Here is a 23255-nt window from a genome sequence, read left to right as displayed (position 1 = left end):
TCATCATAGGGACTATCGCTTTAATACGGAACTGTACTAATTTTGTTGTGTGCATGCGCAGTTTACATGTGCCAGCTGGACGGTATACGAACTGCGAAAACGGAGCCGGTGTGCTGTTTTTGTTTTGACAAAAAACCGTCATGTTTCTTCAAAAAATATCCTGACTTATTTGCCATACTTTAGGCTGAATACGTTGAATAATGTTTACCAAGTTTGCTGCGGCCCTGCACCATGCAGTTGAAGTGGTAAGCTTTTGAAAAAACTACGTTTCGGCGTCAATATGGCTGGGATCCATTATTTTGTGCACAACTTACGAAATATTGTTTACGTACGAACTGTGGGGGCGCTTCTTCAATTCAATGACACAGAAGCTAGCCAAATTTAACAAAAATCCCTAAAAAAATCTTTCAGCAATCATTATTAGAGAGTTATTATCTAAATAAATTGTGTACAAATTTTGGATAACTTTCCGTATGGCGCCACCACTTTTTCACTAATTTTTACAATAAGGGATATCTCATTGAGGTAAATTAGATATTATTTCATTTCGAATGAAAAAGTGGTGGCGCCATACGGAAACTTTTCCCAAATTTTAACCATGGAACTACATCCTTGCTTTGTTTACTAACACACATGATTAACAACAACATTGGTCATTGTCGTTTGTCAATCAACAGTTACACCAAGTTACAGTGTGATGATTCTATCTAACTAAATTCTTTGCTAATTCTGTCTATGGTCGGATGTTCTGCTGAACAATAACATTGTGTCTTTGTGAATGTGTTGATTCCAAATTGAAATATGTTCCACTTGCTTTATATACTCTTTTTGTATCGTTTGATTTCCTGAATTTGAAGCACGTTTACGTTTACTTTGGTAACTCAGCAGGGTTATATTCCATTTTATCATGTTTTTAAAATTAGCTTTTTCAATTAGTAGGCCTATTTCTTTGACTGGAGAGTTGATGACATTGACATTTTACTGTTTTGTTTCTTCTCTTGAAATCTTCTTCAGACTTTGGGCGATTCAGATCATCGGGTAATTTACACTTTCGTTCATTGACATTAACTTATTAAAAAAGGGATACATTTTTGTTCAATCAATTTAGCACAGCAGGTTCAGTGAAATACTGAGACTGTTAATTAGGATTAATAATTCTACAATAAACAAGAAACAGTTTACGTCCCATTCATGTCTAAATGTTGTGATAATCGTAACCCCCCATCGTCAATCCTGCGACTGTCAGGAGGATGAAGGGTTATATTATCACAACTAGAAATAGATTGAAGTCAAAAGAGACAAGTCATATTTGTTTGAGACAATTCTTAACTTTCCCTCAAGATTCCTTTTTACAGTGCACTTCAATATATACAAACACATCTCTTGACACAAATATTCTATGTAGCTTTTATGGAAGTGGCAGTTTGAGGTACACTAAAAACAAAATAGCTACAATAACAGTAACATCTTACCTGAAATAACTAGTGAACTGGTAAAAAAGAAATTTTTAATTAGGGATTTACAGAGCTTGGTTTTAAAATCGGAAGGCACTAAATACTAAACTCCACAGCAGTTCGGCCCATCGGAGAATACCCGAGCGAGAATGACTTTATGACGTCATTTTGCATATGCTTGCATCTTTTAGACATGAAAATATTAACAACCAGGTCCTAGTGGTTAGTCCACTCTTATGTAACAACTCCCCAAACCTGCTGCTACAAATGTACTTGAATAAAGAGGTCTGAAGCAGTACTTGCATCTTATAGACATGAAATCATTAACAACCAGGTCCTAGTGGTTAGTCCACTCTTATGTAACAACTCCCCAAACCTGCTGCGTGGGGGATCATCGCGAACCGTGCTGGAATGTTCCGAGAGCACACGAAAAGTTCCGAACCGCTGTAGAGGTTAGTTTTTAGTGCCTTCCATTAAAATCTGTTGGATTTCAATGTTACTTGTTCAAGGTGTGTTGTCACTTGGCAAAATGCTACGCATTCAGTTCAGTGAAGTGGGTACAGTTGCTTTGTTTTCTTTTGTTGTTTTATTTTGCCCATGTGATGCTTTATTTGTCAAACAGACACGCAACTTCTGAACAGATCAGCTGATTTCCTCTCTTTCTTCTTGGGTTTTTTGTTCTTTAGAAAACCTAATATTTGTGTCCAAGTTTGTTCCCTCTGTTATGGATCATTCCAAGTTGCGTGTCTGCAGCCGTTTTCACCAAACTTTACGCAGCTGCGTAAGTCCACTTGCGCAATGTCTATGGAGCAACTTAAAGGCAGTGGACACTGTTGGTAATTACTCAAAATAATTATCAGCATAAAACCTCACTTGGTTACGAGTAATGGGGAGAGGTTGATAGTATAAAACATTGTGAGAAACAGCTCCCTCTGAAGTGTTGTAGTTTTCGAGAAAGAAGTATTTTTCCACAAATTTGATTTCGGGACCTCAAGTTTAGAATTTGAGGTCTCGAAATCAAGCATCTGAAAGCACACTTCGTGTGACAAGGGTGTTTTTTTCTTTCATAGTTATCTCTCAACTCCGAGGACCAATCAAGCTCAAATTTTCAGAGCTTTGTTATTGTATGCATATATGTTGAGATACACCAAGGGGGAAGACTGGTCTTTGACAATTACCAATAGTGTCCAGTGTCTTTAAAGTTTGGTGAAATCGGCTGCCGGTCTTATACAGGCCTGATACTTTAATTCAAAACGGAGGCAATTGCCTTCGCGCCCATGGCCTTTGCCTGGAGGTGTCCCACCCAAAGAAAAATAATGCCTTGCTTGTACCAGGAAGGAGTATCAGGCCTCCTTATGAAATGGCTTGCGTACACTACTAGCCACCACGCACCTGCACCATTGATATCCCGATAGTGGAGTTTGTGTGCAGTACCGAACAGATACAGATACATTATATGTGTCCAAAGTACGGAGATGATGCAATCATTTTGTTTTGTCAGGCTCCAGTGTCTCGTGTCCCTTGCACTGTTCCCTTGTAATATACATGTAACTCCTGCAGTAAGAGCTGTAGTGTAATGTACATACTTGCAGCACTTGTTATTGTCAATGTCATCTTGTGTCGTACATTTTCATCTCGTAGCTTGTTGTGGTCTTGCAGCACCAGTCTTTTTTTTACGTGGTCATGCTGTGTCACTAAATCCCAAATTAAAGTCAAACAAATTGCTTCGGTCCGAAAATAATAATAATTATTACAAAGAAAGTCCGGGTTCGATTTCACAGAGCACTGTGATTCAACTTATGACGAGTTGTCACATTATTACCATAGTGATTTGTATTGTGGGATAACATATTGCTTAGCAGTCAAGATCGATTTGCACTTGAAATTGATCTCAGTTCTTTGTGAGATCAAGCCCTGGGGCTGATTTCACAAAGAACTAAGATTGATCTTAACTGCAAATCAATCGGAGTTGCTTAGTAAAGTGTGATGTCACAATATAAATCACTATGGTAATACTAACATTTTGTCTTACCATGGGTTTTATTGCTTTGTGAAATTGACCCCTGGACTTAACCAACTTGAAAAAGCTGTCCCTAGCCTGTGGTGATTCTTAGAAATATTCCCGTCATTGTCTTAGATCTTTTCTGTGATTCAGCGTTTCCTCAAGAATTTGTCTTTTACCCAGACAAGAAAGAATGTCGGACGTGTTTTCATGTTTCACGGTCCTGTTCAACTTGCTAATTTTTATGTTGATGCATTTATTGATTTATTTTGTCCCTGACAGCTTGCACCGACTCAAACACTCCTTGAAGATTTCACTTTCCACTGGAAGGCCACTACGCATTACTTTAACAACAGTAAAGGTGAGTCCATGAATCAAAAATCCAACTTATACCACAATCTCGTCTGTCTGAAACTCTCTGACCCTCACTTCCTCCCCACACCTCAGAATCCATTGAAGTTTACACTGGACACTTGTCAAAGACCAGTATTCTCACTTTGTGTATCTCAACATACATTATGCACAAATCTGTGAAAACTTGGGACTCAATTAACTGTAGGTTATCGAAGTTGCAAGAGAATAATGAAAGAACAAACACCCTTCTCGCACAAATTTGTGGGATTTCAGTTTTTTTATTATATTTGAGTGAGCAATAACCTCTTTCTCAAAAACTACGTTGCTTCAGAGGGAACCATCACCTCTCCATTGCTCGTTACCAAGTAAGTTTTTATGCTAACAATTATTTTTTAGTAAGTGTCAATAGTGTCCAATTGTACATGTCTTGTGAATTTTCTTGTGTACAGATGACAAGAAACCGGTACAAGAGAGCAACATCCCATCTCACCTTGACAACATGCTGGCCTTGTTGACTCAAGAAGAACTGCAGATGGAGGATAATCAGACAGGGCCCTGCATGGAGTACCTCTTACAAAACAAGATACTGGAGATGTTACACATTCTAGGCAAAGCGGATGTGAGTTCCCATTCACATCCACTTCTCCCTCGTACCCAGCCCTCCCCCTGCCTCCATTCCACCCTCACCCATTACAAACTACCTTCATATATGGGTGCGTTCAATTAGCATCCCTGTGTCGACCCCGCGGTGCTCATTCGGGTGAGCCCCTGACAAGAGCTAATTGAACACTCACACTCGGCCTCTCGTGGTGACGTCATGCACCTCAGGCCAGCCCCAAGTGACCCGTTCCACAAGCAGGTCACTGAGGGCTGACCCGGGTGAGTCTCTGGAATGACATCATTTGAACGTACTGAAGGCAGACCAGGATTGACCCAGGGAAGCTAATTGAACGCACCCAATGATAATATGTGTAAAGCACCTTTTACCTTGATAAAAAATGTTTCTTTGTGAAATTGACGTTTGTGATTTTGCTTGTTCCACCAGTGCCCTCCCGGCATGAAGCAAGTCGTCTTGATGTTCTTCCTGAATCTTCTTGGCAAGATACGGCAACCTCTTCTTCCCCACGTCAACGTCTACAAACCTGTTCATGTAAGGATGTCTATCGTTTAAAGTTGTTGCTAGCAAACCAAGCAGACTGTTGAACCCCTAAAGAAATGGAGGATACAAAAATATATGTTGAATGTGGATAAACCAGGGTCCAATTTCATGGCTCTGCTTACCGCGGAATTCTTTGCTCACAGTGCCCTGTAAAGCACAAAGATCTATTAACTGTAAGTGAAAAATTCTGTGCTAAGCAGAGCCATGAAAATGGGCCAAGAAGTTGAATAACTTCCAATAAACCAGAAACCAAAACAAAGCAAAAAAAACATCTTGTCGTAAAACAACTCGCAGAAAGAAAAAAAATAGGTGCTCTATATCAAGAATAAAGTCCGATTTTGTAGAGCTGCTTAAGCACAAACATTTGCAGAATTATGCATACCATACCAGAAAATGGTTACCAGCCAAAACACCATGATGTATGTACTGTTGGTGACTGGTTTCGTGCTTATTTTTTATTAGCAGAAATTTTTATTAGCAGGAGCTTACATGTTGCGTTCAAATGAGAAATGAATGCTGCTATTTCAGTGTTTATATTTGTCTGTGTTTATTAAGATTTTCTTTATTTTACAACCTCTTGCAGAGATTAATCAAAGTGTGTGGTGAAGTCCGAGCGGCTCCGACCGAGAAAGAAGAGATTCAATTCCTGTGTACTGTGTGTTCCAAACTTAAAGAAAGTCCCTACTTGGTCAACTTCTTCCTAGAGGTGAGGTAACTCTAGCAGCTGCTTACTACACCATACGTGTAGGTGTGTTCCACTCGCGCAAACGTTGCCAACGTTTGCACACATTCGCCAACAATTTTCCAGTGAAATGAGTTGTGTGCCGCGTGCACTGGCAACTTTACACGAATATACTTCTGAGGTTTTGACGAGTGGTTTTTTAAATGGCGGACCAGCATACGGTATTATTTTTGTTGTCACAGACATAATTACAATGTATATTCGGTGGTTGATAATGCAGAGTTGATAACCACACAGTTTCAGAATGGGAAAGAGGAATCTTGAGGGTACTTTTATGATTTATTATTTTAGGGGGTCTATTTACAAAAAAAATGAGCAAAAAATAAATAATGTGTCCATTATCACTAAAATAGATGGTGCGCGAGGGAGTTGACTCATCCAGTAGAAATTGGGCTAAAGGCAAATTTGACGCCACAACTCTGTTTTTGCTAGGGATATTTGCAAGAGAGTTGAGCACAACTCAACCCCTGCGAATTATTTGTTGCAAATTTGTGACGTCAACATTCATATCGCATTTGCACGAAGTATGAACCAGGCTTAATGAGTTTTGTTAGAAAGGAATACTTTGTGGTTTGTTTACTTGATGAAATATGAATTGATAATATCATTTTGACAATTGTTTTGTTTTTTATTTGACAGCTTCCAAGACAGAATAATAGAAAAGGTCGGAGTAGCTCGTCTGGAAGTAGCAAGTCTAGTGTTGACGATCTTACACAACCAGAGTTCAGTCTGGTCAACTCACTTGTATCCCTCGTGCAAAGTCCAGTAAGTAGGCATGTCTGTCTTATAGGGCACTGGACACTATTGGTAATTACTCAAAATAATTGTTAGCATAAAAACTTACTTGGTAACGAGCAATGGAGAGCTGTTGATAGTATAAAACATTGTGAGAAACAGCTCCCTCTGAAGTAACATAGTTTTCGAGAAAGAAGTAAATTTCACAACTTGGTGTGACAAGGGTGTTTTTTCTTCCATTATTATCTAAGAACTTCGTCGACCAATTGAGTTCAAATTTTCACCGGTTTGCTATTTTGTGCATATGTTGAGATACACCAAGTGAGAAGACTGGTCTTTGACAATTACCAAAGGTGTCCAGAGTCTATAATGATCTGCCATCAAGAGAACTAGTGGATAATAGTAGTAGTGGATAATACTGATAATGAAACCTAGGAATCACAAATGTTGTCAAGTAATGTAGATCTCAGGCCTAAAGAAACATTTCAAGAGTAGAAAATGAAGAAGTTTTCGGTTTAAGATGTTGGAGGAAAATCCTAGATGGGAAAAGTCCATGGTACTTGCATGGAGTCCATGGACCTTGTGTCTCGTTGCAGACCCCACATATGAAAGGCTAGGAAGATTTATGGACCAAAGGAAAGCAAATTATTAAGCATTGTGAACTGTGTGCATGGCAATAATATATCAATATGCATTACACATGAGGACTTGCACATTTCTATTAACCAATGACGGCTATGGCAGAGGCTCTTACTTCTTTCCCATTCAACCTGGGCCCAATTTTATAGAGCTGCTAAGCACAAAAACTTGCTTAGCATGAAACTTCTTCCTTGATAAAAACAGGATTACCAACCAAATGTCCATGTGATTTTCAGGGTAAGCAAACAACGGCTGAATACCAGTAGCAAGCAATATGCAACAAAAGTTTGGTTGGTAATCCTGTTTTTATCAAGGAAGAAATTTCATGCTAAGCAAATTTGTTGTGCTTAGCTGCTCTATGAAATTGGGCCATGATGTAACCGACTTGAGGCTTGAAGTATAACTAATAGTCTGGTACCTTTATATAGAAAAACGCGAACAGGAAAGTCGTTGTCACTTTGTAAACAAGGTACCTGACAACAGTGTGTTTACCTTACAGGATAGCAGAATAGCAGTGAAGGCATGCGAGGGATTGATGTTATGTGCTACCCTACCAGAGAAGCACGCTGCTCAGTGTATTGTGGATCATACTCAGTTCTGTACTCTACTTGCCGAGAGACTCTGTACCCTTTATAACGCTCTTCCATTATCCATGGATCCTGTGGATGTTGATAGCGTGGAGGCAAAGTGGGGGTAAGTTTAAACCTGTAAGCACAAACAAACATGCCAAGCACAGAAAAGTATTGCTTCATACCAGGAACAGGTTACCAGCCAAAATTACATTAAGTTTACATTGTTGTGACTGGTCCCCCAATCAATTTATGCTTAGCAAAGACATTTGTTAAGCAGTATTTTCTGCTCAACAGCTTTATGAAAAAGGGCCCTGTTATCAAACATTTGAGCAGAATTATTGTAAGCAGCAGACGTTTACCCAATATAGTGTTAAAAGGTAACTATTACTTAGTAAACTTGTGGTTACAAGCATGTGTAAATCCCCCTTTGGAGAAGTGTTCGAGCCAACGGTTTGGTCTAAATAACCAGTGCTGTACATTATCTTGATTCAAAGAGAGTATACTTATAGACCATGTGAACTTTGTTTACAATAAATGTGACCTTGTACATTCTTTGGCTCGTCTGGCAGGCAAGATACTGCACTGGTCATGTGGGAAAGTTTACATTTTGTGTCATAATTTCCACATACTGTAAATCCAAGTGTTATGAAAGTAAAAGCTGGGGTGGATTTCACAAAGAGTTAGGACTAGTCTTATCTTGAGTTAGGACCAGTTACTCGATCTAACTTAGGACTATCCATGCAATTTGTATATCTCCTAAGACTAGTCCCAAGTTAGGACTAGTCCTAACTCTCTGTGAAATCGACCCCTAGACAAGTTTTGAGATGTGCCCCCTTTCATAATATCAAAAGTTGATAAGAATTGGACAATGCAATCTCTATAAAATATAAGATTTTATGGGTTTTTTTTTCATTAGGCTGTGTACAAATCTTGCCTGCAGGAAGTCCAGGCTTTGTAGCTCTTTTGTAAACTTGTGATGTCACAGGTCACATCGTCTATAGCAACAATCACAATAACCAACATTATTAAAGGGCAGTTGACACTATTAGTAGTTACTCAAAATAATTATTGGCATAAAACCTTTCTTGGTGACGAGTAATGGGGAGAGGTTGATGGTATAAAACATTGTCAGAAAAAGCTCCCTCTGAAGTGCCATAGTATTTGAGAAAGAAGTAATTTTCCACGAATTTGATTTCGAGACCTCAGATTTAGAACTTGAGGTCTCGAAATCAACCATCAAAACGCACACAACTTCGTGTGACAAGGGTTGTTTTTTCTTTCATTAATATCTCGCAACTTCGATGACCGATTTAGCTCAATGATTTTCATAGTGTCCACTGCCTTTAATACTGTACCCTATCCTGATTCAAGGAGAGTATACCTACTAGCAAAACGATTTAGCTTATATAAACGATACCCCAGATGAATACTGTGGACTTGTCTGTATTCAAAGAGACAAAACGTAGGCAAAGAAGATAATGCATTTGTGTTTCCAATTATGACTTTCCAGTTTATACATGTCAAGCGATGGGGAGGACACCAACAAGTTCCCTGGTAAACGACAGCTCATCTCATTACTGTCATGGTACGATTACTGCGATCAGGTGATCGTTGAGGCGCATCCAATCGTTGCTCGGGCGTTAGCCAAGCAGATCAAGGAGCGATTCCTGGTCCCAATCATGGAGCAGCTCTTATTGCAATCGTGAGTAGTTTGGTCAAAGTTCTGAAATCCAATGCAGTGATTTTTGTCTACTTTATTTCTCATGAATTTTGTTTCTAAAATGCTTGGGAAATTTAACTCTAAGCCATATTTTTGGGAAATAGGCTTTTCTTACGATAAATTTAATGCTTTGGCAATACTGATCTATCAATTAATGAACTTGTCATGTCATGCTATATATCAATTCATCAATTTCTCAAGTCAGTGTAGTCATTAGTTAGTAATTCATCATGACAGTCCAAGCCTTGAACTTTGTCCTTGAAGGGGCACAGCAATTTTCCTCAGGTAAGGGGCACTTGCAGTGGGGTGTCGTGGCCGAGGGGATAAGAGCACCGAATTCAAGATCTGGTGCTTCTGTTCATCAGAGTGCGGGTTCGAATCCCAGTCGTGACACTTGTGTCTCTGAGCAGGACACTTAACTATATTTGCTTCTCTCCACCCAGGTGTAAATGGGTACCTGTGAGGGCAGAGGTGGTTTTTGTGATTGATTTACCCGAGTAGCGCATATTAATGTTGCACAGGCTGCATACTCCCCACCAGGGAGTTGAGATGGTTTAAGGAGTGGTTTAAGGCCCAGCTGCTGCTGCTGCTGCTGCTGCTGCTGTTGCTGTCGCTGTCGCTGTCGCTTTCGCTGTCGCTGTCGCTGTCGGTGTCGGTGTCGGTGTTGTGTTGTGTTGTGTTGTGTTGTGTTGTGTTGTGTTGTTTTGTGTTGTTGTTGTTGTTGTTGTTGTTGTTGTTGTTGTTGTTGTTGTTGTTGTTGTTGTTGTTGTTGTTGTTGTTGTTGTTGTTGCACAAAAAGTAACTTTGTACAGGAACCTTGTAAAGGGTATAGGGCACCATGGCAATTGCTGTGGTTTCCATGGGTTATTTTGAGGCCTGTAGTCTATTTATTAACCAATTTATTCAATTCATCAAACAGTCTATTAATTTATCAATTGTACTGGTTCTTTATCTCAGGTCGGAGGTCGGCATCTTGACCAGCACAGCACACTTGGTCAAGTTTGTCAAGATGACTTCCTCCCCCGCTCTCCTTGATGTACTGGTTAAGTTCATCCTATGTGAAGACACACAGCCAGAGAAGCCGGGGGAGGGAGGCAGCAAGCTGAGACAGCGCCTGATAGAGAGATGTGATCATTTATCTGACGAGGTGAAAACTTTACTTCAGAACAACTTTAGAATCTTGTGATTGTTTTATTTTGTTTCAAATTGCCAAATCTTACTTGGCTATTTCAAACAGTGCTTAAGCAGAAAATATTGCTTAACAAAAATATGCAAGAAACCAGTCAAAATGGTGCACATAAAACAGTATTTTGGCTGGTAACTTATTTTTGGTAAGCACAGTTGTGTTTCACTTAAATAAAGTGGAGAATGCATTTACACAGTACACAGTCAACATTCCTATACAATACAATACAATACAATACAATGGGTTTTTATATAGCGCCGTTTCATTTAGACCACAGCGCTTTAGACAAACAATAGCAATGCAGATAATACAACAAATTACTATTTAACCATCATATACCGCCTGCAGTATGTGCTATCTTGTGGGGAATGCATCTCCACACCCACACACTAACAGTTAGTTGCGTGCATATTTGTGTACAACAATATTGGATTGGTGAGGTCTAGTTAACTCACTTTAAAGCCATTATACACTTTCGGTACAGAATTTCTTTTTTTAAGTTCACAGATTTACAAATAATTTACAGGGTTTACAGAAGGTAATGGTGAAAGACTAATATCTTGAAATATTATTCCATGAAATGCTTTACTTTTTGAAAAAACATTAAAACAATATCAATTCGCGATAGCGAGAATTACGGATTTATTTTAAACACATGTCATGACACGGCGAAACGTGGGGAAACAAGGGTGGGTTTTCCCGTTATTTTCTCCCGACTCCGATGACCGATTGAGCCTAATTTTTCACTGGTGTGTTATTTTATATATAAGTTGTGGTACACGAAGTGTGGGCCTTGGACAATACTGCTTTACTGAAAGCGTCCAATGGCTTTAAAATGTCACCAAGAGTAGGAGGGTTAGAATATTTTCAATTTCTCTACATTCTACAGATCTGTATAATGTCACTGAAGCTGTTTGAGACGCTATTCTGCAAATCCAATCGTCACATCATTACCAACCTTGTTCTCCGTAACCTCCTATCTCGCGGCTACCACAGCCGGTCCGGACACTCGGAACCCAACAGTGACCAGGGGTCAAGTAACAGTGCCTCAAGCGATAGCGGAGTAGACACAGCAATAAGCAATGGACCGAAGAGTCCTGGTGTCGAGCCTGCCTCCCCCATGAGGGACGGTGAGGCGCCCTCGGTGGCAGAGGCAGTAACAGAAGAAGTAAAGGCGACCCCGCTCTCTCCGTCAGCATCTTTGTCCGATTCAGAAGCAGATGAGCAGCCTAGTATTCACAAGATTGTCAATAGGTTTGGTTTACTTTCATATCATTATTAATGGTCCCCTTCTGTGTGCATTATAGAACATCAACAGCACTAAATTCTTGGGCATCAGAGTCCAGCTTTCTTCTGAAGATGATCAGAGCATACTGATCCGAACGTTAACAACCTGGGCCCAATTTCATAGAGCTGCGAAGCACAAAAATTTGCTTAGCATGAAATTTCTTCCTTGATAAAAATAAGATTACCAACCATATTTCTACATGATTTCCAGAATAAGCAAACGACAGCTGGAATACCAGTAAAAAGCAATATGCAACAAATGGAAATTTAGTTGATAGTCCTGTTTTTATCAAGGAAGAAATTTCATGCTAAGCAAATTTTTGTGCTTAGCAGCTCTATGAAATTGGGCCCTGGGCTCAATTTCTTAGAGCTGCTTAAGCAGAAAATATTGCTTAACAGATTTCCGCTAAGCAAAAAAAAAGCATGGTACCAGTCACAGAGGGTACATGTGAGATGGTAATTGGGCTGTTAACCTTATTCTGGTAAGCAAAATTTGTTTTGCTTCGCTACTTGTTGTGCTTAGCAGCTCTATGAAATTGGAGCCTTTCTTTTCAGAACCACCACAACTCAAAAAGAGACTTCAGGCATATGTACATGTACATGGTGTTCTCACAAACTTCACAAGATAGTCTTAATGAGTAAATTAGATTTTTAGGGTTTCAATTTTCAATTCAGTTTTTCCTGCGGACATATTAATCTTAAGTTCTTCATTCATGCACAAAACACTCTTTAAGAAGATGCCAACATTGTTTTTATTGGGAAAGTACCGAGTATACAGTGCTACACACATCGGTGTTCATGGGTAAAAACCAAAAAAATTAATATTCTTTATCCCCGATGTAAATTTAACATCTATTAAACTGTTTTTCTTGTACTTTCTGTTTGTAGTTTCCTGAATCTGATGCCCGATGAAGCAAGATCGTCTTATCTTACTGGTGACATTGGTTACGACATGTACCTCAGAGAGGCCCATAGACTGGTCAGTAATCTTAGTTAGGTTTTACCCTTACACCAATAGGCGGTTACATTTGACCCAGGGGAAGGGAGGAAACTGCTTTCCCAAATTCAGGCAAAACAGCGGAAAATTCGTTCAGCAAAACAAGACAAAAATTGACAGAGAAAGCAAACTTTTTTACCCGGTATTAGAAATTGTTACAAGTTTATGTTTTTATCTGTGTAAAATTTGGGGCAAATCAACACCTCTGTCCTCTTAACCAAGGAATCCCCATACACCCATGTTTACCCAATTATGTGATAAGCACTATATACACGATGCTTTCCCCAGGTAGACACACAAGATGCATTTAACCATTGCTTCGTCCTTCAGATGGGACGTAAAGCCGCGTTGGTCCCATGTGTTGTGTAAACGCATGTAAAAGAACCCAGTGCACTTATCGAAAAGAGAAGTGGTTCACCCCAGTGTTCCTGGCTGGATTGGCAGCATATTGCGCCACAGCACCTTGTAAACGATTACATGGTTCTTAAGGATTAGGTCTTATATCTCAAAATTCGCCCCACTCCTTGCAGTAATAATACCTGGTGCTTTGTATCCTTTGGCAAAAGGCGCGTAATAAATACGGTTATTATTATTACTGAAAAATATATAAAAATTTGAATTCATGCATTTATATGACGTAAATAACATATCAATGTACTTACCTCAGAAACAAAAATTTTCCCTTGCTTTGCCTGATGAAGATTAATAAATCTAATAGATTCATTCAAACTCTTTTCTTGACAACTACACCCTTCCATTGTTTGTTGTGTTTGTCTTCTCCACACAGTTCCGTGAGTGTACAGTGAACTGTCTTCCCTACGATTGGCAGAACTACCCAACACCTTTAGAGCGTTGCTCCAATGATGCATTTTACGAAGGTGCCTTTCTGAAAATTCTCTTTGACAAGCTGTCAAGGATGTTGGATCAGGTAACTCTTTGAAATGAACACGAGATCTAAATCTGCCGGTTAAAAGGCACTGGACACCGTTGGTAGTTGTGAAAGACCAGTATACAACGTATGCATAAAACAACCAATATGCTCAATTGGTCATCAAAGTTGCAAGAAAATAACAAAAGACAAAACACCCTTGTTGCACAACTTTGTGCCCTTTCTTCCTTTTAATATTTGAGTGAAAAATTACCTTTCTCAAAAAATACACATGTACTTACTTCAGAGGGAGCCATTTCTCACAATGTTTTATACTACTATTAACAGCTTATCATTGCTTGTTACCAAGTAAGTTTTTATGCGTATATACTTCTTTTGAGTATTTACCAAACTCGTCCAGTCCCTTTTATGTCAAATCTTTACATCACTTGTGATCAATAGTTTCACAGTTGCATACCTTTATATGTCATTCCTCTTGCTTTGATTTCTTTGTTGACAAACAGACGTACGAGGTCAACTTACAGGTGACCTCACTCCTCTCCAAGATCTGCCTGTTCCCTCATCCACATATCCAGGAGTTTTTCTTGGATCCATATCTACCCAGTGCCCCTGGCTGCAGAACACTACACACGGTCCTAACAAGAGTAAGTATCGGGGGGCGACAGAAGGCTGACCTTTCTGAACCATCAGGGTTGCGTTTTCGCAATCGTAACCAATATTCTGTTTTGGCTGAACATGCAGTTGGTTGATCACTGGCCATTGACTGAAACAGTTATTGGTTACAACCGCGAAAATGCACCCCTAAAGACCATTAGTTTTTGGCTATAGATTTGTGTAATGATAAAAAATAAATAACAAAAGTATTTTGGTCAAACCTTGACTTGATTTGGATTTGTTGTTTAGGTAATAGCAGACCACTCTCGGATCAAGTCAATTCCAGTGTCCATCTGTAATGATAAATATAAAAGCCAAAAGTATTTTGTTATAACAATCATTTGCATAATGTGCGCGTATTGTTTATTTGTTATTGTGTAGCCTAACATGGTTTAAAGGCAGTGGACACTATTGGTAATTGTCAAAGTCTAGCCTTTACAGTTGGTGTATCTCAACATATGCAGAAAAATAACTAACCTGTGAAAATTTGAGCTCAATCTTTCATCGAAGTTGCGAGATAACAATGAAAGAAAAAATACCCTTGTCACACGAAGTTGTGTGCGTTTAGATGGTTGATTTCGAGACCTCAAGTTCTAAATCTGAGGTCTCAAAATCAAATTCTTGGAAAATTACTTCTTTCTCGAAAACTATGGCACTTCAGAGGTAGCCGTTTCTCACAATGTTTTATACCATCAACCTCTCCCCATTACTCATCACTAAGAAAGGTTTTATGCTAAAAATTATTTTGAGTAATTACCAACAGTGTCCACTGCCTTTAAGTACTTTTTAATGTTTTAAGACTCTCAAACCAAAGTGAATTTCACTGCATATGTGTAATATATGTGTGACAATAAAATTGACTATTGATTTGTATTTTTTATTTAGGTAATAGCAGACCTTACCTCTCGGATCAAGTCAATTCCAGACTTCCAGAAACAGGTCTGCGTGGTAAGGAAACAACTGATGGGGATGGTAGAGGAAGACGATAGGTAAGTGAGACTTAGTCGTTTTTTCATTTTCGGCAATAATTAAAAATTCCTCTTGAGATTGGAATAATATGATTTTGTTTTTTGGAAGAATATGTGGATTTGCAAGTCAAGATTTCAGGACAACATACAACACCAATAGGTTACTTTGTTTGGGGATAGTTAAAGAAACACGTTGCCTTGGATCGGTCGAGTTGGTCTTTGAAAAGCGTTTGTAACCGTTTGTTATAGAATGCATATGATTAGAAAGATATTTTAAAAGTAGAATATAATGATCCTAACAAGTATCACTCAAAATTGCATGGTATTCTTAACACCTCGTTGACTAACACGGTCGGCTATTTATGGGATTCAAATTTTTGACTCGCATAAATGGCCGACCATGTTAGTTTGCAAAGTAAATGGAAAACCACGCAATTTGGAGGCAAATTTGTGTGGATCATTGTATTCTACTTTTTAAACATCTTTCTAACCATATGCATTTGATAACAAACAGTTACAAACACTTTTCAAAGACCAACTCGACCGATCCAAGGCATCTTGTTACTTTAAGGTCAAATAAGAGTAACAAATATCGTCTTGTGAATGGAATAATAGGACTTTTGTTTTTTTAGAAGAATACATTAATTTGTAAGTAAAGATTTCAAGACAACATACAACACCAATAGGTGTTCATTTACTTTGGTTAGGTCAATGCCAAGTTCAAAACAGAAGAGTATCTTGCAAAAATTACTCTAGTTTTGACAGTGAAAACATTCATCAACCAATGACAAGATACCAGATTGAGGGCGCTGTTCCTTCAGTTGCCATCTTGGTTTAAGATTCTTGATGTGGTGTCTTCTATTTTTATCGTAAGTCACAGTTGTTTTGCTTTCAGTGTTAGGTGGCTGTATTCAAATTTGTTTCCCTTATGGGATTCCTGTTGGGTGAATGTATACAATTTAATCACCAAGGAAGACTTTGTCATGCAGAGCAAATATATAAACCTTTTTAATGTGGATGAACATACGACTAGAAAAAAGGTTGTCGTCTAGTTTACTGAATCACAATTTCTTGATTTGTGCAATTCATAATCATAGACGTTAAACCAATGTTTGTCAGAGAGATTGGCTGTTGCCAGCTTGGCGTTTATATCCCCCTGTGGGAGGTTTGCTGATGGGAAGATCATCTAAACAAACAAACAAACAAACAAAATGAACTGGTTGGTATGGACGGCTGAATGTTAGTCAACCACTCAATCGTGTTAACAGATGTTTTAACCAAATTCAATATGTTCTGCAAACCTTCAATTGAATAAAATACCTCCCATGTTTTTTGCTTTGTTTACAACAAATTCAACACAACGTTTGAATATTTGTGAAACATACATTGATACAAACAGTAGCTATCTGTTTTTGTTTTGCAGTAATGGCTTTCCATAGTTAAGTTTTCCAAGGTTGGCAAAACCTCAGGTTGTGCCTTTGCCATAGAAAGGTTTATCGGCTAAACACTGTCAATCATTCTCAAACCGATAAATCACCTTGACAAACACAATGGGTCGTCTTGCAACATTAACTTGATATGTATTCCCATAATGACAGACTTCAACCCAAACTATTTATTTTCTACAGAGGCAAGAAAACAATAGCACCCATTATGAAGTAAGTTTCGGAAACCGATGATTCCCGAATCCCCACGCTGTCTGCCCTAACACATATTAACCAACATTCCTTTAACCCTGTGCAGTAAATATTAAGTTAAAAGCCCACCTCTGCATGTTCAGCTCTTAAATCAGTTCTTTTTGAAAGCCTGTATAAAGAACAGATTGATCTGCGTTGAGATGGCCTTGTGTTTCTTTGTGCACCTGTGGTTATTTGAAGTGTGAAACCACTGAATGCAATCCGCATGTTGTGAATGCCAGCGGTTACTGACTGCATGTCAGGATGGAACTAACGTCGTGTGCCTCATTTTTAACACATTGTGATGTTGTTGTTGAAGTTTATTCACATGTGTTTCTGTTGTTAATTCATCATAAGTTGTCGGCCATGTCATCAGATTGTACATTTGTGATGAGTTGTTTTTTATTTTATATTATTATTTATACCTTACATTGATAGTACAAAAACTATGAATACCTCAAAAGCAAATTTGATAATGAAACATTTAAAGCCTGAGAAAACCCATTGCATAAATAAGGGTACCTGCTATGGCCCAGAAATAGTTGAGTCATCTTTGAGTCTACTCTATGTCATTTGATTGTACATTTGTGATGATTTTGTTTGTTCTTTTCCATTGATACATGTTGTACTGAAACTAAGATTTTAACAATGGACCTTTTGAATCCTGAGAAAACCAAATCAACAAGGGCAACTGCTACTGAATGACCCAGCAACAGATGAGTTTAAAACTTGTCTCATATATGAGTCGTGTTTGTCCAAACTTAGGATGTACAGCTTAATGCCCACCCAAACGGCATTGTTAGCATGTTAAAGGACACAAGCTCCATGGTCGACCAAGCCGGGATACGAACCTACACTTACTCCCTAGGAGTCAACAGTCAACCACCATCAATGGCAATGCTCTTCTCTACAGTCTTCTTAACAACCAGATTTCCCGACTTCAACGGCTCCAAAATACTGCTGCCCGCATTGTGACACTGTCTAGAAAATCCTGTTCTATCACCCCCATTCTGAAACAACTACACTGGCTCCCTATCTCTCAACGAATCATCTTCAAGCTGATGCTCATTGTCCACAAAGCTCTAAATGGCAAGGCTCCCCACTATCAAGGAATCTTCGATCAAGTTCCATGCTTCTCCTCATTGAACCCAAGTCTCGACACTCATGGGGTGACAGGTCTTTTTCTTCAGCCGCGCCACGCATCTGGAACTCTCTACCACTTAATCTTCGATCTTGTGTTTGTACCGCAAAATTCAAGTCTCTTCTCAAAACTTATCTTATGTCACAGGTTTTCAATGACTAATTTTGTTGTGTCTGTTTTTCTTTGTGTTGTGTTTTGTTTTTGTTTTGTTTTTTGTTTTACTGCGCCTTGAACACCCAGCAGGGTGGATATGTGCGCATTACAAGTCTTATTATTATTATTAGTATTATCATCTACATGTACTATCCTCCACTCTGTGGTGACTCAATGTCAAAATAAGATATGGGCCTCAAAATCTACCACAACCAGACAACTTTGAACTAGAGGATTTAAGAGGGTTTGGTTAAAGTGATAGAACATTATCGGGGTTAATATTCGGATAAAATTTGCAGCCAAAACCTCACACTCTTTAACTTCTGGCCAAGTTTCTAGTTCTTCATTTAACGACCATCATTCCACATGTGTCTAATGTCTAATCAACACCACTTAGAAGTGGACTTCATTACAAACACTAATACATACCAGACTGACGGCCAGGATTTCTACATTCAAAGTCTTCAAAGATATTTTCACTTCAGTTGTCTTAATCTGTATAACAATAATAGTACAACTGGATTCTTAAAACCGCACATATCCAAGTAGCTAGATCAAGGCACTTTACTACAACATAATCCCTGTTTATCAGGCATACTTTTGAATAACCAATCCATTTCTCAACTCCTTGGGAGCATACAACCTCAAGCTGTTCAAATTAACACCAAGTGGTTAACTTTACTTACACACATGTACATGTAATACCATCCCAGTCTTCATTCTATTTAGACACCTGGATGCAGAGAAACAATCATGGTCAAGTGTTTTGCTTAAAGATACAAGTAACATGACCAGGATTCAAACACACTCCAATGACTAATAATAACAATAAGTTTTTATATAGCGCTTTTCATACCCGAAGGGCGTTTTAAAGCGCTTCCAACATAATCATTCCTCAAACCATCTCAGCTATCTGGGGAGTATACAGCCTGTGCAACAAAATATGCGCTAATAAGCTAAATCAATCACAAGAGCTATCTCTGCCCTCACATGTACCCCTTGGATGGAGAGAAGCAATAAAGTGTCTTGCTCAGGGACACAAGTGTCACGACCAGGATTCGAACCCACACTCTGCTGAACAGAAACCACCAAAGCTTGAGTTACGTGCTCTTATCTGCTCAGCCACAATACCCTATGCCATCAGAACTTGATTCTGATGCGCTGGGCCACTTCGACCACATTTCCGATTCTTGGTCCCTGATTGTATCACTAAAACATTTTCAACTAAATAAAGCATGTGACCTTCCTCAAATCTCTGTAAACCAATCAACTTAACCATACTGATGATTTCAATCCCAAGCTAAACTGTAACCTACAATAAAATAATTTATTAATCAAAACTTTTCTCCCACTACCCAAAGGCTTTGCTCTTAATACATGTATAAAAAAATAAGCAAAAATGCTGCTAAAGAAAGTCTCCTTTTTTCTTTTTTTTTCATTGTGTTTTTTTTACTCTCAAATGATTCATTTGTAAAAGAATAAACAAACCTCTGAACTAGTCTAAAAATAATTGTCTGTGTTTGAAAACAATCTGCCTAATGCAGTAATCACCTTGGTTGTTCAGTGATATTGAGTTAATTTCATTTTGTAATCTCTGCATGGTAACCCATGCCGTTTCATACGTCATTAATTTTCAACTAATTTTCCATTATTTTCAAAGTGAATATTCATTTCTGTTGCCAACTATAATGATTAAAAACTAACAAAAAAACAACAACAAAAAAGATTCCATCCAGAATTTTGGTTTTCTCCACTTCATAAAATTCTAACTATACTCATTTTTTTGTTCCTCTAGCTTGCCATACATAGATCTTCTAGAAGGTGTGATCGTTCTGGAAGAATTCTCCAAGGAACTCGCAGCAATTGCATTTGTCAAATTCCATGCAGCCAGCGGACGAACATAGTGGAGTGTGTACAGGAGTTTGCGCCCCCTTCGGTAAATGCTCAAAATATTTGTTTGTGCAAATTGGAGACATTTGGACACTAGGTGGCAGTAGACTTACCACTGTGTTAAATGTGTTGTTCTTGGAAATGTGCCCATGCTCGGAACAATGGCCATTTTCGAAACCTTTGCTTCCGCTTCAGGCTCCGCCCTCTCATCTGAAGCCCTGAGCGTGTATGCAAAGTACTCGCAATGTTAAAGCTCAATTTTGTTTGTACAAACCTTGGTTCCTCTGTTTGAAGGATTCATTTTGAGATTATTTTACTGAAGGAATGCTCCGTTTGAGATATGACAGTTTTGTAAACCAATCTGAAATTTAGATAGATCAAACACATAATATAAGTCGAGACAAAACTCAGAATATAAGAAAGAACAATGGAGATTAAGTTGGGCCATTTTCGACATTGCGGTTAGGGCTACAGCTTAGTACAGTTTCCAGCCATAATACCACGCCTTATTTACAATTTGTGATTGGTATTGGTTCATTTCTGCTCAAGCAGCTCTACGACACCAGGCCCTGGTCATGAAACCAAGAATGCTTAAAGGCAGAGGACACTATTGGTAGTTACTCAAAATAATTATTAGCATAAAACCTCACTTGGTAACGAGTAATGGGGAGAGGTTGATAGTATAAAACATTATGAGAAATGGCTCCCTCTAAAGTGACGTAGTTTTCGAGAAAGAAGTAATTTTACGCGAATTTGATTTCTCGAAATCAAGCATCTGAAAGCACACAACTTCGTGTGACAAGGGTGTTTTTTTCTTTCATAGTTATCTCGCAACTCCGACGACCAATTGGCTCAATTTTTCACAGGTTTATTATTTTATGCATATGTTGTGATACACCAAGTAAGAAGACTGGTCTTTGACAATTACCAACAGTGTCCAGTGTCTTTAAGAAACAAGATGTAGCCGGAAGAAACCTATTAACCAGGAACAAGAGGGTAGCCTCTTTGGCCTTCTATGAAAAGTAATACAGATTCTTCCATGTAGAGATTCTAATATACTGGGGTTGGATTCGGACATAAAACATTTCTTGCAAAGAATTGTTTTTCTAGGAGTTTACTAATTTCAAAAATCTATGCTGAAGGCCATGTCACACAAGGCAATTAACTGGAAACCAATTCCTGGCAATCTCCAAGAGGGAAATTCGTTCACATTTTTTCTTTGGGATAGTTCCTTGTACATGTACATGGGGTGCAGCGATTTGGTTGCGTCCTTAGAAATATCACCAGGAGAACGCTGACCTTGACCACCCCATGTGTCCTCTGTGGACGCGACTTATCGCACCATGTGACAAGCGTGTATGGCAAAATTATCGTCACGTGACATGCACATACACCATTCCAACGTGTTTTCATTGGTCAATGTTCATGACGTCTACTTTATAGCCAAACAAAATTCATACACGCATCGATAAAAGTGGTCTCAAAACGAAATCACACGTCAATGTCGCACTCGGCGTTCTCCAGGCTCTACAAGTACTTCTATGGTTGTGTCCAAGTTGCCTGTGAAATTTGCTGTATGGGACATGGGCTTAATAAAAAAAAGGCAGAATTGTGGTTGATTTTGTGTGAACTATAATTCTGATATTTGAACAAAAACAAAACATTTCCGTAAAATAATGAAATATCAAGTAAATAAAAAGTTCACCCTTCTTGGGTCATGTTTTGCTTCGGAGACTTTCGGGGTGGTGGTGGGGCGGGGGTGCAGGAGAATTGCCCCAATGTGTTGGCCACTTTGGTTTGATTGGTAACTTTCTTGGTGTGCACAAACAATTATTTAAGTCTGAAAAAAATCCTTGGACCCAAGTCCCCCATTAGTGGTGTTGCAGAAATGTAATTTTAAGCATTTTATTTATTTCTACGGAAATCCGTTTTTAGTAAATATCAGATTTGGGGATATTGAGGGACTTTGACTATGGCTACGGCAGTAATGTAGCCACAGCCAAGTTATCAAAATTATACATGGTTATAATCGCCGGTTTTTAAACAGTTGCGAATACGGAATTTAGTTTTTATTAAGGGAAAAAAAAAGTTGTGTATAAAAGAATCAATGTAAAAAAAACCCAGTTAATTAAGTTGGATAGCATTTTATTTAAACCATTGTACAAATAATAATATTTATAATAGTTACTATGATTTAGTTCCTAATTATAGTTCAGGTTTATTGCTTTTTATGAATTAAAGGCAGTGGACACTATTGGTAATTACTCGAAATAATTAGCATAAAACCTTATTTGGTAACGAGTAATGGGGAGCTGTTGATAGTATAAAACACTGTGAGAAATGGCTCCCTCTGAAGTAACATAGTTATTGAGAAAGAAGTTTTTTTCTACGGATTTGATTTCCGAGACCTCAGATTTAGAATTTGAGGTCTTGAAATCAAGCATCTGAAAGCACACAGCTTTGTGTGACCAGGTTTTTTTTTCCTTCATGATTATCTCGCAACTTTGACGACCAATTGAGGTTAAATTTTCTCAGGTTTGTTATTTTATGTATATGTTGAGATACACCAAGTGAGAAGACTGGTCTTTGACAATTACCAATAGTGTCCAGTGTCTTTAAATTTCTTTACGGCGGAGGTAATTTAACCTGTAAAGGAACATGTTGGGTTAAATTACAGCAGACATCTCCTACAATCGAAAGGTATTTTTTAGTTTTAAACCATTGGACTGATTAACAAGACTGATCTATGCTTGATCTTTATCTGTATCTGCCATATGGTCTGCTCTCTATGGCGGCAATCGACAACAAGTATCAAGTCAATGCAACATAACATGGACAATTATCCGAGATCAACCAATTTGCACACAGTCAAAATTTCCGCACACATGAAAGTCAACATGGCTGCCTGCACAAACTTTCTTTACAAGGACTTGCAGTAGATACTAGTACCTGGTGTTAACATTAAGTAATCAGCGTTAACATTTCTAATTCAATGGTATAAACCCAACCTTTGTCAAGTAACCTACCTCGGTGGTTC

The 23255-nt window shown here is 38.5% G+C and overlaps 1 protein-coding gene across 4 annotated transcripts; it reads left to right on the top strand.

The window, feature by feature from the left end:
* The first annotated feature begins 76 nt into the window (after positions 1–76).
* On the top strand, positions 77–20881 carry LOC117294451 (protein FAM160B1-like). 4 transcript variants are annotated; one of them, XM_033776853.1, is made up of 17 exons: positions 77–245; positions 1015–1038; positions 3739–3817; positions 4260–4429; positions 4856–4960; positions 5553–5675; positions 6351–6476; positions 7585–7778; positions 9168–9359; positions 10335–10524; positions 11453–11817; positions 12739–12829; positions 13635–13775; positions 14240–14380; positions 15276–15379; positions 16987–17016; positions 20124–20881. In XM_033776853.1, exons 1-17 carry the CDS (start codon positions 201–203, stop codon positions 20230–20232), a joined length of 2229 nt encoding a protein of 742 aa, XP_033632744.1. In that variant the 5' UTR covers positions 77–200; the 3' UTR covers positions 20233–20881. The 4 variants fall into 4 exon arrangements, with proteins under 4 accessions (XP_033632744.1, XP_033632746.1, XP_033632745.1 ...); XM_033776855.1 differs by lacking the exon at positions 16987–17016; XM_033776854.1 differs by lacking the exon at positions 1015–1038 and having other exon boundaries at positions 20124–20232.
* The last annotated feature ends 2374 nt before the right edge of the window (positions 20882–23255 follow it).

Source organism: Asterias rubens, chromosome 9 (assembly GCF_902459465.1).
Source record: "Asterias rubens chromosome 9, eAstRub1.3, whole genome shotgun sequence".
Classification (NCBI taxonomy): domain Eukaryota; kingdom Metazoa; phylum Echinodermata; class Asteroidea; order Forcipulatida; family Asteriidae; genus Asterias; species Asterias rubens.
Note: the sequence above shows the minus strand (reverse complement) of the source record. Positions and strands in the feature narration are given on the sequence as shown.

Bases quoted from the DNA above. Each gene is read 5' to 3' on its own strand.
- LOC117294451 (XM_033776853.1), top strand. From the start codon at position 201: ATGTTTACCAAGTTTGCTGCGGCCCTGCACCATGCAGTTGAAGTG. The intron at 1,039-3,738 runs GTAATTTACACT...TGTCCCTGACAG, and splicing joins TGGGCGATTCAGATCATCGG to CTTGCACCGACTCAAACACT. The intron at 13,776-14,239 runs GTAACTCTTTGA...GTTGACAAACAG, and splicing joins TGTCAAGGATGTTGGATCAG to ACGTACGAGGTCAACTTACA.